We start from the raw sequence: 24,497 nt of genomic DNA on the forward strand, positions 1-24,497 counted from the left end.
GAATTTAATGATATCAGTTTATCTGTGTTTCATATTTCTGAATCTCATAGAAATTGCCTTGAATTAATCTGAATTACCGAAATATACGTATATAAATTTTTGGATATGTCATTTCACATGTTCAATTGTGTAAATATTTTACTTACATTTATTGCTATACTGCCCAGAAATTTGTAAATTTATGCAAACAATTTTAAACAACAGAACAGTTTATCTTGCTCAAATGCACAAATTATATTCATAACAGTTCACAAAACTTAAAAATGAATAATAATTAACACGTAAAGAAAAGCATTACTTTACTTAACGCCTTTACAATTCATAAAAAGAGTAACAATTGATTTCTTATATTTCATGAAAATTATAAAACGAATTACCTAAAACGTTCCAAATTATACAGTTTAAATCCGTGTATATATCATTGAATGTTAAGGAAGGAAGATACCAGAGATATTCCATTACCAGCTACAAAAAGAAACATTAAAATGCAATTAACATATTTTGATTATTATTAAGTCCTTTTTTTCACATCTGAAAAGAAAATAACTCGACATTGTGATATTTTTCAACATATTTATCAAATTACATAAAAAAATGAACATTTACAAGTGAAAAGCAATCCCATGAATCTTTTTTGAAAATTCGTTTGTGCACATAAGGCAAAGAATATGTACATAGACTTTCTTTGCATGAGGTGTCAGAGCATTTGTTCATCAGGTTTCTTTTCCCCCTGATCGAGAATAAAATTACGATCTTCATCATTCATCTTTATTAGCTGCATGGACCTTTCAGTTTTCCCGAGTGTTATGTTGATATTAGCCAGTTATCCTTAGAAGGACCCCCACGAAGGCATCCCTCTCCTCAGGCAGATAGTCCTCACTTGCTTTGCCAAAATCAAACAAATGTAATTAATCATGAGATTCGAACCTCTTACTCAGGCTGAAGTGGTTTTGATCGGAATGTAATCTGGAATTGGTGGTTAGAGAAAGGCAACAGCGTCGCGAGCACGCGCAGTCGGGGATTGTAAATTTGCAAGACCTGAATGGTAATATTGGTCTTGATCCCGGTGTTATTTAGTTTCAGTTTGTTCTAGCGTACTGCTTTACAGTATTTTCCTTCTTTTAATTTTCCTAAGACATTTATCATATTGAAATAACTGTCTGTATATCATTTGGAAAGTGTTGATGATATATTAAGAAGTATTTCCTCTCTAGGATGTTTTTATGACTGTTCGATTGTTCAGAACTAATGCGTAAACTCCTAGTTCTGTTTCTATGATATGTTATTTAACATCTTAGATCTGTGAATTAAAGGGAATCCGTTAGGGAGAGTAATATTTACATAAATTTATTACAAAGAATGAAATTTTTTAAAACTAACTTTGGTGCAGCTAGTGACAATATGCTTGATAATTTGGAAGATGATGTTGACATTTCGGAAGAACTTGCCGACACTTCTGACCTTCCGACATCCCTAATTATTACAAATGTCGATAGCGAAATATTTACGGACGAGTATCGAAAGGTAAGACAGGTTTTTTTTTTTAATCCTTCCTATTGATGTATATAAAACTGAATTTGATTAAGAATTGGATGACTCCCCCTTTTTTTTAAGGTAATTTTTTGATAAACTCTTTTGCATCTTTTGAATGAAAGCTGTCTTAGGAGGGGAGTATTAGAATTTTCCCATGTTCATTTGTGCATAATAGTTCGCAACTAAATTTTATTAGATTTAAGTAATATTGCCTGGCAACTAACTATGTTACGGAACAAAGCTGTAATTTAAATCTGTTTGATTTTTTTTTAACATTTGTGTAGTCAAATTTGTGGCTTAAAAGTGAAAAATAATGAATGAATCAGATTTGTAGTATCTTTAAGTGATGGTGGTAGGTAATGAACTTATTTAATGTGTGATTATGTATCAATGTAGGTAATGAATTTATTTAATGTGTTGTTATGTAATTCAAAATCTTTTGAATCAATGTCAGAATTTACTGGGTAGATGAAGGCTGCATTTCATGCATGAGCTTTTTTCGACACTGTGTCCTTTTATTATTTTTTATATGATCTCCAATTGCTAAACATTCGGTTACACCATTGGAGACATCATTCGGATACGCTATTCATATTATGAATTAGAGTATTGCTTTTAGTTCATGTATGAGCTACCATCTCTGCTAGATTTGTATGCAAGGTGGTTATATCATCATCTATGAAATATTTCAGGTTTAATCCTAGTATCTGGTGCACACGGGATTTGGCTACTTTTGGCGACTTTATGATGAGCAGTAAAAACGCGACATGTACGATGAGTAGTAAACTGGTCATTCAAAGAATATATATGGTTATACATAGTATAAACTCTATAGTGTATATACTATGTAGTGTATAGTATATATATATAGACGTTCTTTGGATCATTTTTGGTGTTAGCGATAATTTTCAAAATCGTGCCAAGGCTGCACCGTATACTAGGATTTTACCATATTTCATTGTTAATTCAGTTGGAAAAATGTGTTCCTAGAAATTTGGCCTTTGATTCGTTTGTGCTGATCTTTAGAATATGGTAACTGGTAGTTTGGCGACATTTTGGAGGCGATAAAGGTTACTACCTGGGACTTTGGTAATAATGTGAGCAGTACTCAGTTCCGATTACGCATTATTTTGTGTGAGGGAAATGAGAGATCATGGGATATGTCATGTGATATTAATGGACGAATTACGGTTCTTTAATCGGAAAAAAGGGGAAATCGGGAAAAAATCTGGAAATTTTGTATTTGGCTTTATTCTGTGTTGTGTGAAACAGTGTTCGTTAATTTTTGGATCCCATGGCCCTAACTAAAGTGAATTCGAAATGGCTATTTAGTGGGATTGAAAGGGGTAGTAATAAGTGTTTCTTTAAGGTTGTGCGAGATAGAAGTAAAGATGTTTTACTAAGTTATTTATTTTACCTGGTACCTTGCTGTGAACTATAAGTATGATTTTAAAGATCCTGAAACAGGTGCACATACGCTTGCTTTTTATTTAACGGATAAATAAGAAAAGTTTATCGGACACGTAATCAAGATTCTGAAGAAGATTAGGTAAGTTAGTATTTTTAATTATTTGAGGATATTATTTTTATGCATTGTTCTAAATGTAAGGTGGAAGTAAAGTAATTTGGTAGTATTGGGAAAATTGTTATTAGCAATTATTTAGTTTAAAGTAATTAGGATCGTAAGCTAATTTTTATTAATTTAATGTATGTGCTTATTTATATTTTAAGTAGTGTTTTTGAATTTAATTATATTTTAATTAAATGATAGTTATTTTGTGAATTTTATGTTTGTAGGAATTTGGTATACGTTTTAGTTGAAGTAAACGTGCATGGAAATAATTTAAATATTTGACACTAAGTATTTGTAATGTTTGCGGTATGAATTCGTTGGTGACGTTTATAATATAATAGATAATTTAGAGGTAAAAGTTTTTGGATATTTTATTTATTTAATACGTGGAAATGTTCATATTTGGAAAGGGTATATACTTTTTCGTTATTAGGTAATTTCATATATGTTCTTTTTAACGGGTTTAAAGATTCAGAAAATTGTCATGCATTTTCGTGAAATTTTTCTAATTTATGAGAAAAAAAAGGAGTGTACATGGATATAGTGAAGAGTGTGCGCAATGGCATTTTTGTGTAATTCTGGGATGTTTTTTTAAGTAAAAATAAGTCGACGTGTACATGGTTTATGTGTATGTGTTATTGTGAAAAATGCACAAGGAATTTGCGATTGTGCACTTTTTCCCAATTTTGCAGTGAATATTTGTCATGATTAAGCAGTTTTGTTAGATAAAATTTCTAGCATAAGTGTAATTCGGCTAGTAGATTGTTGGAAGAAGTGTTCAGTAGATAAAAAGAAAAGAAACATGTCTTTACTTCATGAAGACACAATGGCGGCGGGAAAAAAAAAATAGAGGGTTGCTAAAGGAGAGTTGGTCGCCAAATTTTCGCAAAAAAATTGCCAAGTTACCATAATCTAAAGATCAACCTCGTTTTGCTTGCCTGGACTCAATTTTTTTAAAGCTATCATATAACAGAAATAGAAACTTAACAATACAGAAAGTATGTATTTTAATTATCAAAAATGATAGCAGATTTGGTAAAAGTATATTTATGTGTACCCCTTGGCGATTTTTGGCGGTACATGGATATCAAATTTGTGCAATTCTTTGACTTGTACCTACTAGTTTTTGTTTGGACGCCATTTTGATTCCATGAAGTAAAGGCATGTTTTTTTCTCTTTTACTCAACATTTTTTTTCCAACAATCTGCTAGCCGAATTACGCTTATGGAACAAAAGTGCTTAATCATGACGAAGATTACGTGCAAAATTGGGAGAAAGTGCAGAATCGCCCACTGCTTGCCGCGTTTTTAAGAATTGCACATACACTGTATCCATGTACATGTCGACCTATTTTCACTTAAAAAAAATCTCAGAATTGCACAAAAATGGCATTGCGCACACTCTTGACTTTATCCATGTACACTGCTAAAGTCCTAGATAGTAATCTTAATTGCCTTACCCAAAATGTCGCCAAACTACCTGTTACCATATTCCAAAGATTAGCTCCCAGTTCTAGGTGAAAGTATATTTACAGAACATTCAACTACCCAGGTGACCATAAATGGAACAACAACTTTGTGATAATACAAGGGGTACTCTTCAGTCTACTCTAATCCAGATTTGAAATTTGATTAGGAAATAGTATTTCTGAAAAATCTTAGGTTTCAGTTTCATCTTTGTGGATGAGAAAGTTGTTCTGATTACTGTAACTATATGAACAGTTTGCTGCATGTACATAGCAACTGTGTTTAACTAGTACAGTCAAAATTCGTTAATTCGGACACCCATAATCCGGAATGATCTATAATCCGGACCTCAAAGTTACAAACTTTCTGCACATGCGTCAACTCGACGCATGCGCATAGGTGTTTACGTGTACGTGTACGCGTAAGACCTTTACGGCTGCGAATATGCATGTGCGCAAGCGTATAATATGTTTACACATGCGCGTTTAATGTATAACGGACGGTATAAGCTAAGCTAAAATTATCTAATTCAGTTAATGTTGCAGATTGCGTTGTTCCTTAATCTTCCAATTGGATCCGGTTTATTATTTTTTGCAGACTGTTAGAGCAATTTTATAAAAGTAAGCTTGAACTTTCGATTATGTTAAATAGAATTTCCGATATATATTTACTAATATGTAAAGGATATACAAAGCGAAAGTATGTTTTGAAATCCGAAATCTGTTTATCAATTTCACGCTGCTCTGCGGCAGGGGGGGGGGTGAGAAATGCCTGCGCAATGAATTGGAAGTTGATCTGTCAACACTATCCTTATCTTCAGGGCAGATGTTTTTATTTTATTCGGCTTATAATTCCTTACTAAATGTAGTATTTCATCTCGATGTACTCCGTCTTTGATATGATTTAACCCTTTCAAGACGGGCGTCCCATATACGCATTCCCTAAGAACGTCTCTTAAAGCCGGGTGTCCCATCCACGCATCAATAGAGATTGCATTCAGAGGACGGGGGATGCGTATACGCATTTTAAGCTGGAACGTTTTTCTGAAGGCCATTAGATGGCATCCTATGTCCATTACTTTTGAAATGTACACATTTTTAGGTTCTTGACTTTGATATATATTGCCTGACTTTGGCATTTTACTCATCAGCTGTTGCGAGGGGGGAGGGAAAGCGTAAACAGAGGTGGGCTCTTTAAATCGCTGCGTTTTAATGAAAATATTCTCGTGTCTGATTTATATCCAATTCCTTTTTTTAATTCTGTTTTTTTTTTTTTTTTTTTTTTTTTTCACTCTACAATGTACGGTCTTTTAGGGCTACTGTGTAGAGTTCTTTTATGTTTTGAATTGCCTTCAAATATATTACCGTTTCTTCTCGTTTTATTTAGGAAAGCTTCACCTCTAGTCTATTATGGCGGGAAGGCACTATTTATCAGAGGAAGAATACCCTCGTATGGTTAGTGAACCATTTACTAATGCAAATGAGGGTGCTAAAGAGTTAGAAAGTGATACTTCTCCGTGCTTCGAGATTTAACGCAATCTTCATTTTAAATTTTGTTACTTCTTACTGTAAATAGTCTTTATTGTGCTGTTTTATTAATTTTAAACTTTATTGATGGATTTTTATCAATTAAAACTTTGGAATAATTTGAAATGTGCTTCCGAAAATTATTTTACAAGATAGCAATTTTTAAAGTATATTTTCATGTAAAATATAGGAAAAAACGTTATTAAGTACTAATTTTAACATATATAAGAGCTCAAGTAATAATCTAAAATGATACTAAAAATTACAATGCTCAAAGTGAAACTTTTTTTTTTCTGATTTTTTTTATAAAATTAGGCTTGGCGATGCAAAACCTCCGTCCCGTACGGTGACTGCCTTCGATTCCCTTCCGTCCCGCAGGAGCGTCTTAAACAAATGCGCGCCGTCGTGAAAAGGTGTTAAATCAAATTCCTCATCGTTGTAAATATAATGAATACACATCAAATAGTTTTCTGGTTGCAATTTTCTAATTTCGACTATGTGTAATGTATGCTTTACGCATACGCACGTTGAAAGAAATGTTTAATAAAGTAAACAAATAAATATTAAGCCTTTTTTTTTTGTAAATTTTGATACTCTTTAGATCATAATTGCTCTTTATTTCATAAATTACAGTTTCATATTTTTAATTTTATAATTTCTGCATGCCGTCTTACCAGATTTAAATTGATGATCTATAATACAGAAAAACTGACAATCCGGAATCGCCGAAGTCCCGACGAGTTCAGATAAAAGACCTTAGACTGTATTATTTTATTGTTTGATTTAAAATGTAGTTTATTGAGATTATGTATTTTTTTGTTTGCCTCTATAATAGAATTGGGTGCTTCTTTGACTTTTTAAGTGAAAATAGATCGATGTGTCCACGGACAAAGTCAAGGGAGTGTGCAATGCCAAGTTTGTGCAATTCTCTGATTCTTTTTTAAGCGAAAATAGGTCTATGTGTACATGGATACCGAGTTTGTGAAATTGTTTGACTTGTTATTTTGGCTTTGTGTAGCGGTGATTTTGGCACGAAAATCACTGCTACACAAAGCGAAAATAACAAGTCAAAGAATTGCACAAACACTTCATTCATAATTGCCAATTTTTGCCAAGGGGCGCCCGTAAATATATATTTACTGAAATTAATTCAAAAATTGAAAAAGATCTTTTGACATGAATACAGGGTACTTACTTTAGTCGCTTTGGCAAAGTTTGGCAATATTTTGTAGAAGAGTGATGACTTATCATCACAAAAAATTATTTATTACACCGATATTTTAATTTGCTATTTATTCTAAAAATCCGTCTTTAAATCTGTTTAAAAGTTAGTTTTTTTGTTTTCATTTATTTTGGTGAAAATTTTGTGGCAGGATAAATCAGTTATTCTCTGTAACGGCCTAATCATGCACCATGTAAGTTCCCCCAATTACCATTTTTCAGCTAGTTTCTGGATCAACAAAGTTCTAAAGTAAGATATGAAAAAATACTGCGATTTGTCCAAAAGCCATTGAAAGTAGGAATCCTAAAGAACCAAATGAAAATATGATGTTTCTTGTTAAAACTGGAAAAAAAAAAAAAAAAAAAAAAAAATGTTATAGGCATGGTTGCCAGATTTTGGCAGATGAAAATTTGGCAACTTGTGCTAAGGTGGTTAAATTAAATATGTAAGTATTGAATACAACATGCACAGCCAAAGGCTTGAATTCAAATATCTTTCATTCCATTAGTCAAACAAATTTGTTTCTAGTATTTTCAGAAGACAGGGAGAAGATAAATTGCTTGGTATTATGTATATCCATAATAATATGTTTATTATGTAACGTACGGGCTGTTTGGATGATAGGAATTACAATTTTTACTCTCTGTATCTTTGATAATATACAGGTCCACCAGTGGCCAAGGGGTGAAGTCACTGAATGCTGCTAGTTTGGTTCAGGGGGCAAGTCCCGCCAAACAGGCTGTCTGCATAGGTGTTTTCATGTTTTTTCCAAGTGTAACTTATATACGAGCCAGTGTCTCTTAGAACATCCTCCACGAAGGCATTCCTTCCCTTAGGCAGATAGCCTTTGAGTGCTTTGCCGTAACTAAATCAAACAAACTTTGATGATATACAATGTAAAGATGGGAAATATTTTAATGTAATTTAACAATAGAGTTATAATAGCTCAGTTTATTATAATGTGATTCCATATAGTTTATTTATTTATTTATTTATTTTTTGTGTGTGATAAGATTTAAAAGTCTATGGAGTCTGAATGTTGTCAAACCATGAAGTGTATGTATTAGACCTGCAGACCTGCATCTTGTTTAATGTGCAGTTTATGTTTACATTTTAAGGTTTATGATATAATGCAGAAAGTGCTGAGTTTTGTTTTTCATGTGTTATTGTTATTGTTTACATTATTTGGAGGATGTCAAACACAGTACTAATAGACTGACATACTCATATTTTCAGCATTCATTATTATTATTGTGGTTAATTTTGGTATAAGCTCAGAATGCACTGCAGAAACAAAGTTGCGAAGGCGGAGCTAAGAGACGTCCATAAATGGGTGGGTCTAAACTTGTGAAGTCACCAATGTATTCTCCGTAGATACAGTATTCTTTCATTTAAACTACAGGTACAGTGCGCAAAAAAAAAATGGGACAGTTCTATATTTACCATTCTCTACTAAGCCGATTGACAGAATTCAAATTGCATTCTTCATGTCTTGAAAGCGCGACTTAGGATATATATTAGATTTATATATAGCACTATTCCAACATGGGTATTTTGACACAAAATCGGACTTTTTCTGAAATAACATACCAATGTTTTTACATATTTCGATTCTACAACTCAAATTATGCCAGACTGCCAAGTTTTGTAAAAATCGTACAAGTACCGTAATTTCGCGCATATAGTCCGCGGACTATCTGTGTTTAAAATGCGAATTTTTGAAGCTGCGGACTATCCACCAGTGCGGATAATACGCTGGTTGTTCACGGTTAAAATTGTTGAAATTTAGAAAACACTCTGTCGTGAACTGCCAATAATCAAATATAAAAAAAGCACGAGATTCCAAGAAAACATTCTTATGTATCATATCGATAGTAAACCATAGAGCATAGTGCAGAACGAATGAGTAGTAGCAAGTAGAGCTCCTAAAATCCAACTGCTGAGTTTAAACTCAAGGTAGTTGAGAAAGTTGAAAAAGATGGGAATAGAGAAGCGGGCCGTTATTTGGAATAGACGAGAAAGCGGTGAGAAATTGGCGCAAACAAAAGGATGTGTTAAAAAGCATGGGAAGAAAGCGATCCAATCGGCATGGAAAAGTAAAATGGACAGCTTTAGAGGAAAATTTACTGAGATGGGTTCTCGACGAAAGAAATGCCAGACGCTCCATTTCAACAGTTAAAATCCATCTCCGAGCGAAGTCCATGGCAGAAGAGATGCAGATAACGGATTTCAAGGGAGGAATAAATTGGGTTTACCACTTCATGCGATTGGTTACCGCTTCATGCGTCGTAAAAACTTGAGAGTTCGCAGCAGAACAACAATGTGTCAGGCTGTTCGTACGACATAGATTAAAAAAAGCTTCTTTCCTTCAGTTTACAAGGAGAGTTATTGCAGAAGCGAAGTATTCCCTAAAAAATATTATAAATATGGACGAAGTGCCATTAACATTTGATTGCCCACCGAATCGCACCGTCGATACTTGTGGAGTGAAAACAATATCAATAACAACAACTGGTCAAGAAAAGACCCAATTCACAGTGATGCTCACCTGCTGTGCTGACGGCACAAAGTTGAAGCTGCTCTTAATCTTTAAGAGAAAAACAATTCCCAAGGAAAATTTTCCTCGAAGCATCGTAATACGGTGCAATGAAAAGGGTTGGTGCAACGAGGACATTATGCTCGATTGGTTTCAAGAAGTTTGGAAGAAGAGAGAAGGTGCCCTTTTCAGTTCCAAAGGAGTACTAATTATGGATTCCATGAGGGCACACATAAAAGACAGTGTAAAGGCAGAAGCTAAAAAAAAAAAAAAAAAAAAAAAAAAAAAAACCCATCGGTGCTGAACTTAGCATTATTCCAGGAGGTTTAACAAAAATCCTGCAACCTCTGGATATTAGCGTGAACAAAAATTTCAAGTCCTATGTATGTGCTTGCTGGGAGATCTGGATGTCAGAAGGTTTACATACTTTCACAAAAGGAGGAAATATGAGACGCGCTTTATACACTGAAGTTGCCGAATGGGTCGATAAATCCTTGAAAAGTGTTAAAGTGTCAACCATCCAATCGGGATTTATAAAAGCCAGGATTGTTAGCAAAAGCGAGGAAATCACTGACAGTGAAGATAGTGATGCTGAAAATGAACTTTCGGACACTCTTCTCGAAAATATATTAGAACTGTTTAATTCTGATACCGATGAATCGGACTTTGAAGGTTTTCGTGAATGTAGTAGAATGTGTGATTAATTAATATATGATTAATTAGTAAGCACTGTTTTTTATTTGTATTTAGCGTTTTATTTCTGAAGGTATATTAGTAAGTAAGTACTTTTTTTCTATTTATACTTAGTTCTTTGTTTCTAAAATACATTAATATTGCCGTATTAAAAAAAACGTAATTTCGGACGTATGGTCTGCGGACTATCTTACGATTTTTGAAATTTTTTTTATATAAAATCGTGTCTGCAGACTATTTGATAGTGTGGACTATACGTGCGAAATTACGGTAGTTTTTAAAAAATTAGCTCTCAAAATTTTAGCTCCTCAATGTTAATTGAATTTGACATATATTTATTAATCTCTCGTTTTTTTTATTAAATTTTTTGATTCTTTCCTTTAACATTTCAAAATTTACGTTCATTCCAAATAAAATTCAGCCATTTTTGTGTTTTGTTTTTAAAATTTCTATTTTTAAACAATTTTTATAAATTTTTCGAAAAAAAAATTTGAATTGTAACCCATAAAAATTTTACCAACATCTTAAAGTAGGTGTAGTTCTAAGCATACCTGCCAAAAAAATTAGAGTGTTTTATTCAAAATTTTCTAGGATATACACGAATTTACATATATTCGCGTTTTGAAATTTGGCATCTTTTTTTTTTTGAGCGATAATAATGACAAATGCGGTTTATGAATTTTGTTACATTGAAATTGCCACAGCTATTTTTAACCTTAAATTTCAAATAAATTTTTAAGGAGATCCTTAAATTTTTCCTCAATGCTTCGTAATAAATATTTATCAGTACTACATGAAAAGCTATTTTTTTAAAATTACAGATGATATTATTCAAATTTTTAACTTAAAAAAAAAATTCTGTCTTCTTTTTTTTTTAAATGTTTGTAAGAGTAAATTTTTGCCTTCGCTGTGTAATCATCTGCTACTTTGCTTTAACTTCATTTAAATTGAATTGTCTAAAACTGAGAAAGTTTATTTGATGTTTATTTTCACAATGTTTTTAAGCAAGCAGAACGTTGACAGTTTGTGTATATATTTACATTAATCCTTTTAGAAAGAATGTTTTAAATAGTAATTTTGCCTCGTGTTGTAGATTATGTAAAAAAAAAAAAAAAAAAAAATTTAATATAGACATTATTAGGCTTAAAAACTCTAAATAATATGATCTAGATTGTTTGCACCCGATATAAAAATCGGACCACTCCGTGGTACAGGATAAGCGCTGCTGGGGTGTTTTATTTCTTTCTCATTCACTAAAAATCTTTTGATTGAAATATTTATTTTTTGGACTTTGCTTTAAACTTGCACTTGATGCAACTGATATTTTAAAAAAAATTGATAGGAATACAAAATTTATGGAAGTGTAACAATCGAAATATTTTAATTTTCTTGTGTCAGCTCTGAAAACAAATGTAGAAGTAAAGAAGGAAATTGGGGGTAAGCAAAAATTTAAAGTGGAATCTACTTCAAGGAAGTTGGGTGTTCAAAGAGAAAACACTTGGATGTGCATACCAGCAAACAGCAGCAATTGAGTTAGTACTAACAGAAAAGACAAAAACCATATCATTGCAAATTAAATTTAAGAGTGACTGTTTTGCGACTATAATTGTATAAATTTAAATTACATCATAGAACATCATATCGTATCATAAATGGGAACTGAGAAATCATGGGATCTACTGAGAAATCATGGGAACATCCCATGATTTCTCAGTAGATTATTTGAAGATTCAGGAATTTATCCAGTGACGTTATAAAGAATTACTCCTGCCTTCTTAGCTTGCATTCGTGGTGTAGTGGTCTGTACGCTCGGTGCGTATTCGAGAGGTCCGTTGTTCGATTCTCGGCAAGGGCATTGCTCATATTTCATTTCCTCTGCTTCCAAAAAATACCTAATGTCTCTACAGTGGCACCCAAACTAAAAGGTGGGGAATGATGATTCTTCACCACCAGGATTTGGCTACTGAGTCCCCTAATCCCCAGTTGCCCTTTAAGGGGGAGTATATAAGTCATTTCTCCCGCTGCCTTTGTGGTGTAGTGGTCTGCACGTTCGGTGCGTATTCGAGAGGTCCGTGGTTCGATTCCCAGTGAAGGCATTGCTCATTTCTCAAGTCTCCTGCTTCCAAAAATCCTAATGTCTCTAAAACATATATGGATATCATCTAAAGACGTTTTCCCTTTCAATGAAACTAGTCTTTCCTTTCATCTCATGCCTTCAAAATGCTTAGCCATTAAAGACTGATAAAGGCTCTGACCAAATACTGTTGAAATGGATTGAATTGGATTATTAAATTACGGCAAAGCAGGGCTATCTGCCTAAAAGGAAGGATGCCTTCATCAAGAACCTTCTCAGGGAAACCAAATGGCATGTATGTTACACGTGAGAAAAATCACGAAAACGCCCTTGCAACCAGTCCGTTTGCTGGGATTCGAACCCCGGAGGGAACTACCTGTATTCAGCGACTTTACCGCTCGACTGTTTGTGGGCCTTTATGAAATGGAAGGCGATATCTTTATTTAAAATGAATGTCAGAAATATCAAGATGTTTTGAAAAGTTGGATGCTTTTTAATATACTTGCAGAATGCCTAAAGAAAAAGAGTAAACCATTAAGAAGAAAAAATAATTTTTTGCATAAAATTTAGTATTTTTTTTTTTTTTTAATTTAAAGCTTTTTTAATCTTAAGATGTTTGATTCTTGCAATTTCGAAAATAAAATATTTGACTAAAATATGAATAACATTTTAAGAAACTAAATGTAGGATGATAATATTGTGTAAAGAATGCGCACAATGATAAAACTATTTAAAGCAATGTATGCAAGTCATCCTAAGCTAAAATGTCGGTTATACATCTCTCTTATTTATATATCTTTTCTGAACGGAACATTCAAAGACGTGTTTAACTGTGCTTTACTGTATTTTCTCTTTTAATATATGCAATTTTCAAATGCATCGTACTCTGGGGTCACAAACTATTCTTTCGAAAGAAACACAGTTCAAATAAATAAAATCAAATTCTGGAAGATTTATTTTAATAAATATATTTAAAATGCTCAGTTCGAATGAATAAATTGAAAATTTTAAAACAATTATCTGAAGAGACAATGCAACACAAACAATTAAAGTAATAGTCTAAAAAATTAAAAATTATCTAAAATAATAACTAAAAAATATAGTAGAAAAAGAAAACTATTTGAATAAAGGATGCACCTTTATTTAAAGCATGCAGTTCGAATGAGTAAATAGAAATTTTCAAAACAGTTATACGAAAGAAACTGTGCAACGTAAACAATTAAAATGAAATTCGAAAAAGAAAAAAAATTGCTTAAAATTAATAACAGTTATAATTAAAAATGCAATATAAAAAACATTATTTGAAAGAAGGAATGATTGTGTCTTTTTTCCCTCTCATGCACTTTGTAAAAATGGAAATGAAAATAGGTTGCCACATATTAAGAAGTTCGCCAAGTGAACTAATTTTGGCGTAAACTGAATAAAAAGCGCCATTTCGTACCAAATTTTACAAAATTTAATATTTAGGCATAATTTGAGTCGTAGAATTGAAATATGTAAAAAAATTGGTATGTTATTTCAGAAAAAGTCCTATTTTGTGTCAAAATACCTATGTTAGAATAGTGCTATATATAAATCTAATATACAGTACAAAGTCTGTAATCCGGAATGATCTATAATCCGGACCTCAAAGCCACAAACTTACGCATGCGTGTTTAATGTGCACGTCCGTTACGCATGCGCGTAAGGCGTTTACATATGCACGCTTCCGATAGTGAAGAAAGTGACAGAGACGAAACGAAAACGAAAAAATTTCGATTGTCAAGTTAGTCGGTATTCTTGACATAGCAATTACAGGACTTAAACAGTGGGACTTTGTAACTGAAGAAGAAATTGTCTGTTTATAGAATTAAAGAGAAAGTATTAGAGAAAAAAAAAACGAAGCAACTTAAACAACTTACATTGAAAGAAATGTTTAATAATGTAAACAAATAAATATTAAGCTCTTTTTTTGGTAAGTTTTCATACCCTTTAGATCATAATTGCTCTTTATTTCATAATTTACAGTTTCATATTTTTAATTGTATAATTTTTGCATGCCATCTTACCAGATTTAAATTGATGATCCATAATCCGGAAAAACCCCTAATCGGCAAAGTCCCAACGAGTCCGGCTTACGGACTTTGTACTGTATATATCTTAAGTTGCTCTTTTGAGATATGAAGAACGCAATTTGAATTTTGTTAATCGGCCCAGTAGAACGGGAGATATAGAACTGTGCCCCCCCTTTTTTTTGCACACTGTACTTTTTATTTTCTACTGAAAATAATAGTAATTAATTGTTTATTATTGTAAATTAGCATTAAATTCTTTATTTTAAATTTACATTTCTAACAGTTAAGCTTGGGTCTTACTGAAAATACGTATAATAAATTGTGGTACTATTCCGTTTAGAGGACCGTAAAAAAATTGCAGTGAAAATGTATGCGCGAAAGGGCCAAATCTAGCAAACGCGCCCATTTAACAACACACCAAATCTAGCGTATGCGCTGATTTCAGATTGCGTAACTGTATATAGTTCTACATTTCTTAAGACGCCATTGAAATACTAGTTTTATTTTTAAATCCTTTTTTATTTTAAATTCTTTTTTGATATCCTTTGGATTTAACAATTTGGGAATTGCCCACGACTAAAAGTCTGCAATAGAATTTTTTCAAAGAAAAGGCATCATTCATTATAAAAAATTATGTTTGAACAACCAACGAAATGAAACTATGCTTTAGCAATAACTCTGTAGCGAAATAGCGATGCAGGCATCCATTCAGTTATGTTTAGCGATCTTTATATAAATTATAATAATGATCTGAAATAGTTATTTACTCTTATACTTCCATTCAGTCATGTTTAGCCTTTTTTATATAAATTATAATAATAAAAAAGTATTATATGAAATTAACCTTTCATCTAAATTAAAACATATATTAGATAGTTATTTACTATTATAACTTCCTTTCTTGCATTAGGGTTGCCGCAATTATTTTTGGCAGCACTGGCATCAACAATAGTTTGGTGATTTTTTACGGCCCTCAAAACCGAATAGTACCTAAATTGTTTATATTTAAAATTTACATGATGGAGTAATTCAGTTCTACCAATAATTGAAACAGTAAAAACAATGCCTCAGTCTGTCATAATTGTATTTCATAGAGCTTCAATATTTTCAAAAATTTTCAAGCTTTAGCATTTATACATATAAAAAGATTTTTTTAAAATTCATATTATGGAACTTTAATTTAACCTTTTTAAAAAATCAGTTTGTAGGACATAACGACACAATCCCTTACATACTGGTAAGTAGAAAATCTTCAGTATTTTCTAAATATTTAGAATTAGCATTAATAAAAATAAAAATATTTTTTATTGAAAATAAACATCATACACAGCTTTCATATCACTGTTTCTTTAATTTCTAAATCCTGTCATGCTCTGTATATGTGTACAGTCAAAAGTCGTTAATCCGGACTCGTCTGGACTTCGGCAATTCCGGATTATCGATTTTTCCGGATTATAGATCATCAGTTTAAATCTCGTAAGATGGCATGCAGAAATTCTAAAATTAAAAATATGAAACTGTAATTTATGAAATAAAGAACAATTATGATCTAAAGGGTATTGAAATTTACAAAAAAAAAAAAAGAAAAAAAAAAAGAGAAGCTTAATATTTATTTGTTTACTTTATTAAACATTTCTTTCAATGTAAGTTGTTTAAGTTGCTTCGTTTTATGTGATAATACTTTCTCTTTAATTCTATAAACAGACATAATTTCTTGTTCAGTTACAAAGTTCCACTGTTCAAGTCCCGTAATTGCTGTGCCGAGAATACCGACTAACTTGTCAATCGAAATTTTTTCGTTTTCACTAACCTCTCTGTCACCTTCTTCATGTCTTTATCCGTTTTTTGCAGCAATTCTACTTTTTGTTTGATGGACATTGAAACATACTTTCGTTTTGTAAATCTTTTGGGAGCTCCAGCATCGGAAATTCTATTTGACATAATCGAAAGTTCAAGTTTACTTTTATAAAATTGCTCTTACAGTCTGGAAAAAGTAATAAGCCGGATCCAGGTCGAAGATTAAGGAACGACACAATCATCAACATTAACTAAAATAGATAATTAGATAATTTTAGCTTGTACCGTCCGTTATACATTAAACGTGCACGCGAAAACGTATTCGGCACTTGCGCACATGCATATGTGCAGTCGTAAAGGTCTTACACGCACGCGTAAACGCCTATGCGCATGTGTCAACACGGTGCATGCTTTGAGGTCCGGATTATAGATCATTCCGAATTATGGGTGTCCGAATTAACGACTTTTGACTGTACTAGAATTCTGTACATTAATAACTGAAAAAAAATCTAATTTAACATGATGAGAAAAATTTGATAAAGGAAATGAAAAAATACAAATTTGGAACACTAAGCAGTGCTTCACGTAGAACACTTATTATTAAATATAATTATGATAGCAAGCACTATGTATTAAAATAATAAAGTAAAAGTTACTTATTGTGTCCATGTTTACAGTTTTACTAGTGTTCTTGAAAAGATGTTAATGATACTGGCAAATCTTTGCTAGAAATAGGTTTTTCAGTAACCCTAATGTTAATAATGTTGGCGAAACTCTTTTAATTCCTAAATCCTGTCATGTTCTGTATATGTGTACTAGAATTCTGTACATTAATAACTGAAAAAAAATCTAATTTCACATGATGAGAAAAATTTGATAAAGGAAATGAAAAAATACAAATTCGGAAAATTTTAGTTTTTGTCATTAAAAAGGGGTTATTTCTGCAAATATTGCCAAATTTGTTGTGCTAAATTTATATTTTGGCTATTTTTGTAATAGTTACCCTTTTGTATGTACCCAGGTTTTTGGTTCTTACCATTCTTTTCAATTGCTGTGTTTGGTTGCATGTGTGTGGTACGGTCTTGTATTTTGAACTTAAGATTATTTTGCTATGGGTACCATCATTTGAGTATGTCTGAGGTGACTAAGAGGATGAATGTTGATGGGTTGGATTATGATGAAATTGTGAATTTAAGGTTTTTGTATGGCTTGGATGATGGATGAAAGATGTTTGATTTTTGCATGAAAGCTGGTTTAATTGCTGATAGATATGAATGAACCAAAACGAAAAAAAATTTAATTGAATTGCTTACCTGGAGTTTGGAGGAGATGGTGGTGTGAAGCCTAAACGTATGTATGTGAAAAAAGATATGTTAAAAAATTGACATTTCATTTATTTATTCGTCTCTGTGTGTTAATTTTTCTTAAAAGATTTGTTGTTTAATGTTTTTATGTTAAGAAATATGTATTTTTGGTTACTTATTCCTCTCTTTTTGTGTATTTTTGGTTATTTATTCATCTCTGTGTGTTAAGACAGTGGAGAATTTTTTTTTTTTTTTTTTTGGTTACCATGGTAGTTTTAACTTTGTTTTAGCTTCCTAATTTTGTTTAAGTGAAAATAGATCAACGTGTACATGGACAAAGGCAGTGTCCAGTGCCTAGTTTGTGCAATTCTTTGTTGTTTTTTTAAGTTAAAATAACTTGGTGTGTACATGAATTCCGAGTTTGTGTAAGTCTTTAATTTCTTATTTTGGTTTTGTGTAGCGGCCATCTTGAAATTGGTGCAGATCCTTTCTGGCACTGATCTTGGCGTTAAAAAAGAAACGATTCACCATGGGGTACAGTAGAGTAAATTTTTACCACGATATTTATCTCGAGTCTGAAAACATTATCAACATATCAAAAAAACAAAAATACAATTTAAATACCAAAAAAAAAAAAAAAGATGTTTAAAATATAATTTACAATTAAAAGAACAATGCAAGTTTAAAGTACACAAACAATGTATTAAACATTCCACATCAAATATGTTACATTACTGCTCGCCATCACACACATCCTCGCTTTGCCCATGGGCGCACAGCAATATGTTTTCACTTGAAAAACATCAGAGAATTGCACAAACATGGCATTGCGTACAACCTAGGTATTATCCATGTACACATTGATCTCCTTTCACTTAAAAAAAAATCATGGAATTGCTCAAACTAGGCATCGCGTATAACCTCGGTATTGTGCACAACTTAGGCATTGTCCATGTACACATTGATCTGTTGATCTGTTTTCACTTAAAAAAAAAATCATAGAATTTCACAAACTTGGCATCGCTCACAACCTTGGCATTGCACACTGCCTTGGTTTTGCCCATGTACACAGCGATTTCTTTTCACTTGAAAAATCAGACAGTTGCATAAACTTGCATTTTCCATATACTCAGAAATCTGTTTTTATTAAAAAATATATCAGAGAATTGCAGAAACTCAGCATCGCACACAACCAACCCCATTAATTTGAGTTATAAAAAATGTTTCCAGAAAAATGACACAGTGACGAAAATAAAATTGCCCGAATAACGTAATTACCTAACGAAATTACTTATCGAAAATACTTATCGAAATTACTTATCGAAATTACTTATCGAAATTGCCATATTTGGAATGCACCCAGTATTTCACTTTAGTAAATAATAATAAATGAAACTTACCTTCAGTACCTTTTTCAGAATATATTGCTGACATCTCACTCAGAAATATCTCCATTAAACTTGCACGTGTCAGATTTCTTCTTTTGACGCCTCCACATGTACTTAAGCGATACATGCCAGACAAGAATCAAATTGTCCCTTTGAGTGCCGAGAACCACAGAGACTTCTTTTACTTGCTTCTCAAGTCCCCTCAGTACTGTTGGTATGCACACATGTCTTCGGATCTTTAAAAACACAAGCTATGATCTGCTTTCTTTTATCTGCTTATATCCTTCAGACTTGAAGCAGATGTAGGCTTTCCAGCAGTCTGAAATAACAGTTGATCCTGTAAAACATACTGTTTAATAATTTCGAACAATGACTCGGCACTTCTACTTTCAACCACTCTAAACATATATTTATTCATCTCTTTCTCAAGCAAACCAAACACCCATCTCCCTTCGATTCATTTCTTCTATGATATTTTTGTTTACCAAATTTTCTTTCATCTTTTTCTACAATTACGCTTTCCCCACCCAACATTGCATTCTCCTTCAAGCATAACTCCATGCACATTTCCCTACAAAAACTTTTCCAATCTGTCACAGTATTTTTAGCAATATGTAATGCTGATCATATAAAATCATTACCCAGCTACATATATGTAACTCACAAAACATCACACATGCTCAATTTACTCTTCACGAATCACAAATCCTTTTGAACAGACCTTGTAATTTGATGTTTTGTTTTGCCTCCCGTAACTCTCTACACATCTAATCAAAACCATCTATACAGTTCTTTTGCTCTACCAGTTTAATGTTTGTTTTAAAAATTGGACATTTATACGATCTTGCAATCAACCTTTTCTCTGTACACCACTCAATCATGGTTTTTTTTTATCGTTTCGCTCCAACTGATTAAAAAATCCATATTCAGATAATCATCCATACTGCAGGAAACACAGAGATCAGACACACTCATCAATGATCACAGTGTTCTTTAAGCAAAATAATTCTTTTCTGTATTTTGAGCAGTTACAGTTATAAATTTTAATCAATTCATTCAATAATTTCTGTACTATTCGGTTTTGAGGGCCGTAAAAAATCGCCAAAGTATTGTTGATGCCAGTCCTGCCAAAAATAATTGCAGCAATCCTGACACAAGAAAGGAAGTATAATAGTAAATAACTATCTAAAGATTGATGTTTTAATTTAGATGAAAAGTTAATTTCATAAGTTAATACTTTTTTATTATTATAATTTATATAAAAAAGTCTAAACATGACTGAATGGAAGCATAAGAGTGAACAACTATATCAGATCATTATTATAATTTGTGTAAAAATTGCTAAACATAACTGAATAGATGCCTGCATCACTATTTCGCTACCGAGTTATCGCTAAAGCATAATTTCATCTCGTTGGTTGTTCAAACATAATTTTCTATAACGAATGATGCCTTTTCTTTGAAAAAATTCTCGGTAAAATGCAGAATTGCCCTCTTATTTATTTGTGGCTCTTTACAAGGGTAAAAAACATTTGGATTTTAGTCAAATTTTCTTTTACTTTTTAAGTGAAAATAGGTCGATGTGTATGTAGATAAAGTCAAGGGTGTGCACAGTGCCATTTTTGTGCAGTTCTGGGATTTTTATTTTTAAGTGAAAATAGGTCGATGTGTACATCGATACCGAGTATGTGCAATTCTTAAAAACGTGTCAAGCAGTGAGTAATTCTGCACTTTACCCAAAATTCTATTGCAGAATTTTCGTCATGGGCAATTCCCAAATTGTTAAATCCATAGGGTATCAAAAAATGATTTAAAATCAAAAAAGGATTTAAAAAATTAAACTAGTAGTTCAATGGCGTCTTAAGAAATATAGAACTATATAAACTTACGCAATCTGAAATCAGTGCATACGCTAGATTTGGGGCACTGTTAAATGGGTGCATTTGCTAGATTTGGCACTTTTGCGCATACATTTTCGTTGAATTTTTTTTACGGTCCTCAAAACGGAATAGTACTATAATTTCAGTTCTTTGGTAAATCTTAATAATACATTTTGAGAGCTAACTGATTGCATTAAATGTTAACAGTAGCACAAAACACACAAACGTAGATTTATAATTTAAAAAAAAATCATGCAGTAACTTTATAAATCTAAGATTTCAACTCAATTAAAATATGATTTAAATTTGCCACAAATATGAAGTTATAGTATAACTATAACTTGTTCTAGAAAGAGGCATAGCCATTATTATGTCATAAATCAACATAAAGTAACTGTTAGTAAAACTCAAATAAAATGTCATAGTTTTTCTAAATACTCACCAGTAAAAAAATGGTTAAAAAGTAGTGCATATACAATTGTTACACTTATAGCTTTCAGCTGAGTATTAGGTCTATACTGCTAAACTGGAAAATGTTATTAAGTCTAAACTGTTGTATTTTCTGATTGTCCAAAACCACCCTGAAAATATTTACTAGGCAACAAGCTAATGCACCAAAAGAGGGAACCCATGATGAACCCATGATGTTACACATGGTTATGTGGCAACCATGTGCATGCAGACAGCACATGATTGTGTTCAATGCCCAATTTGTGCCATTCTCTTGTTTTTTTTTAAGTGAAAACAGATTGCTGTGTAATGAGAAAACAATAACCTGCACAGTGCCAAGATGAGCGCAAGGGTGAGTTTCTGCAATTCTTTGATGTTTTTAATCTAAAACATTGCTGTGTATGAAGAGAATGGTGCAGGAGGAAAAAAGATAAGTGTTTTACAAGGTATTTTTTTTTTTTTTTTTTATATACGTTTAAAATTTTGTTAATTGGTTCTTTTTCGTCTTGAGCTCTACAGCAATGCTACAGTCCAAAGCTGCCTTTCCAAGTTTTCACCATGTGACCCTATCCGGCACCACACCTTTCCATTGGTTTACCCCTATCAATTTCAAATTCTTTTCTGTACTACCCAGCCATCTATTAGGTGGTCTTCCTTTTCATCACTTCCCCTCTATTTTTGAGAAGGTTATCTGCTTAGTAGGAAATGCATCATCATATCTATAAATATGGCTTAACCATCTAATACGAGATGCCTTTATAATTTTGACTATATCAGTTTCATATTTGCTTTAGATTTTATGGTTATATAATATTCTCCTCGGTTCATTTTTGCCTCACTGGACCAAAAATATTCCTTAAAATTTTTCTTTCAAATATCAGCAGATCTTCCTTTGTCTTGTTAAGTGTCTGGCATTCACTTCCATACACAGTCACAGGTCTTATATATTTTGTTTTTTTGTTAATGAATTAAAATTTAAATTGGTTTCTAAGGTCATAAAAACATCTGTTGGCCATAGATATCATGTTTTTCATATCAATTTTAATGTCATTGTAGCTTGAAATCATTGTACATAAATAGTTAAATTGTTTAAAAGTCTCAAAAGTATAATCATTGATCTTTAAAGGGGATAGGTCCATGATTTTATTTGTTACCGTCATGAATTCCGTCTTATCCTCATTGATGGCTAGACTCATCTTTAATGCTGCATATTCAAGCAAGACGAATGCCTCTACAACAGCCCATTTTAAATCATCCAATAATATCAATGCTATTGGCAAAAGCTAGCAGTTGAATTGTTCTTTGTAGTATAGTTCCATTTGTGTTTAGTGGAGAGACTCGCATGGTCTTTTCTAGTGCTAGCTTAAACAACAGACAAGAAAGGGAGTCTTCCTGTTGCAAACCTTTCTCAGGGTAAGAAGGTTCTGAAAAAAAAGGACAAAATTTTTAACTCTGCATATCACACTCTTAAGTGTCAGCCTTGTAAGGCTGATCAGTTTCCTTGGGATATTAAATTCCAACATAGCTTCAAGTAATATTTCTCTATTTCAGCTGTCATACACAGTTTTAAAATCAATAAACAAGTGATAGGTATCAATGTTATATTCCTTTGTTTGTTCCAAAATTTGACTCGTAGAGTGTATTTGATCAATCATTGTGCTTCCTTTCTGGAAACAACATTGGTAGTTCCTAATAATTTTTAGAAGTATTTCTATGCAATCTTTTATAAAGGATGATGGAAAAGATTTTGTATGCTGTACTCAATAGAGTAATTCCTCTGTAATTACAACATTTCAACTTGTCTCCTGTTTTATAAATAGGAGGAACACAAACAGACCCTTCTTCCCTTTCAATAAGTATTCGTTCCTGTGTCCATATATCACTAATAATGCAATAGATTGCATTAGTTACATTCATTTCATTAATATTTAATAACTCACGTTTGATATCATCTGGTTGAGCTGATTTATTAAGGTTTAGCTTTTGGATTGCAAGTTCAACATCATAGAAGGGTGGAGGACTGTATTCCATCCCTTCATCCTCATCTTCAAAGATGCAGTTAAGTATCTTACGTGCAGTAGTATCTTCTTCATTATCTCTACCCCCAAGCAGATTTTTGAAATGTTCTCACCATCTAAATAGAACCACTTCCATATATCTGGCAATTTTCCCATCTTCTTTCCTACGCTGTACTTCTCAGATTAAATTCAGCTCTTATGTTATTCACTAGCTGATAAAATTTTCTAGCCTTCTTTTGTGTCTTTATGTTTTCAATTTCACCATATACTTCATCAAGGTATGCTTTCTTTTTACTCTTATGTATCCTTTCTTCCTCTCTTTTTAATTCTGTGTATCTTTACTCAGCACCTCTAGTGAAATGCTTCTGCTGCATCATTAGCTTATGTGCCTTATTCTTCCTTTCCATTATCACTGAGCACTCCTCATTAAACGATTGGTTACGTTTCTTCACAGAATATTCATATATTGTTTTCTCAGCAGTTTCAATTATGATTTGTTTAAGACTATGTCAAACATTTTCTGCTGATAAGCTTTCCTCATCAATTGATATTTTGTAACATAGTTCTTTTTTGTACTGCTTGCATATTTTGGCTTTTTTTAGTTGTTCATTATCAAGCTGTTTGTGTTTTTATTCTCTCATTTACAGTGCTTAGAGTGAAATAGTTCTTATTGCTCATATTCAGTAGTAATTTAACTTTTAATCATATATAGTTGCATCCTAAACCATGATGCTGCATTATTATGTGGTGGGCGTTCCACAGTTGCTGTTGGTAACCTGGAATTGTACGCAGTTGTGCCCCAAACTATGATGTTGCGTTGTCGCGCGGTGGGGTGTTCCATAATTGCTGCGGGATTGGAGCTGTCTCCACATTGATGCCATACACATGCATGGCAACTATCTTTAGAGAAACAAAAGCATGACTTATCCTAGAACATGACTCTGTGCCATTCCATCGTCCACATTGCTTGAGCCCAGCACCAT

At 32.4% G+C, this 24,497-nt stretch overlaps 1 protein-coding gene across 1 annotated transcript in view; it reads left to right on the forward strand.

The window, feature by feature from the left end:
• Positions 1-1,014: 1,014 nt before the first annotated feature.
• The window catches only part of sra (RRM_RCAN_like domain containing protein Sra), a 66,118-nt gene continuing 42,635 nt past the window's right edge, over positions 1,015-24,497 (forward strand). The window contains exon 1 of the mRNA XM_035374412.2: positions 1,015-1,524. Within this exon, the coding sequence (XP_035230303.1) occupies positions 1,360-1,524 (165 nt within the window). The 5' untranslated portion in view covers positions 1,015-1,359. The remainder of the gene's footprint in view (positions 1,525-24,497) is intronic.

Source organism: Stegodyphus dumicola, chromosome X2 (assembly GCF_044657685.1).
Source record: "Stegodyphus dumicola isolate Sdum_Otavi_A_Nest chromosome X2, ASM4465768v1".
NCBI lineage: Eukaryota > Metazoa > Arthropoda > Arachnida > Araneae > Eresidae > Stegodyphus > Stegodyphus dumicola.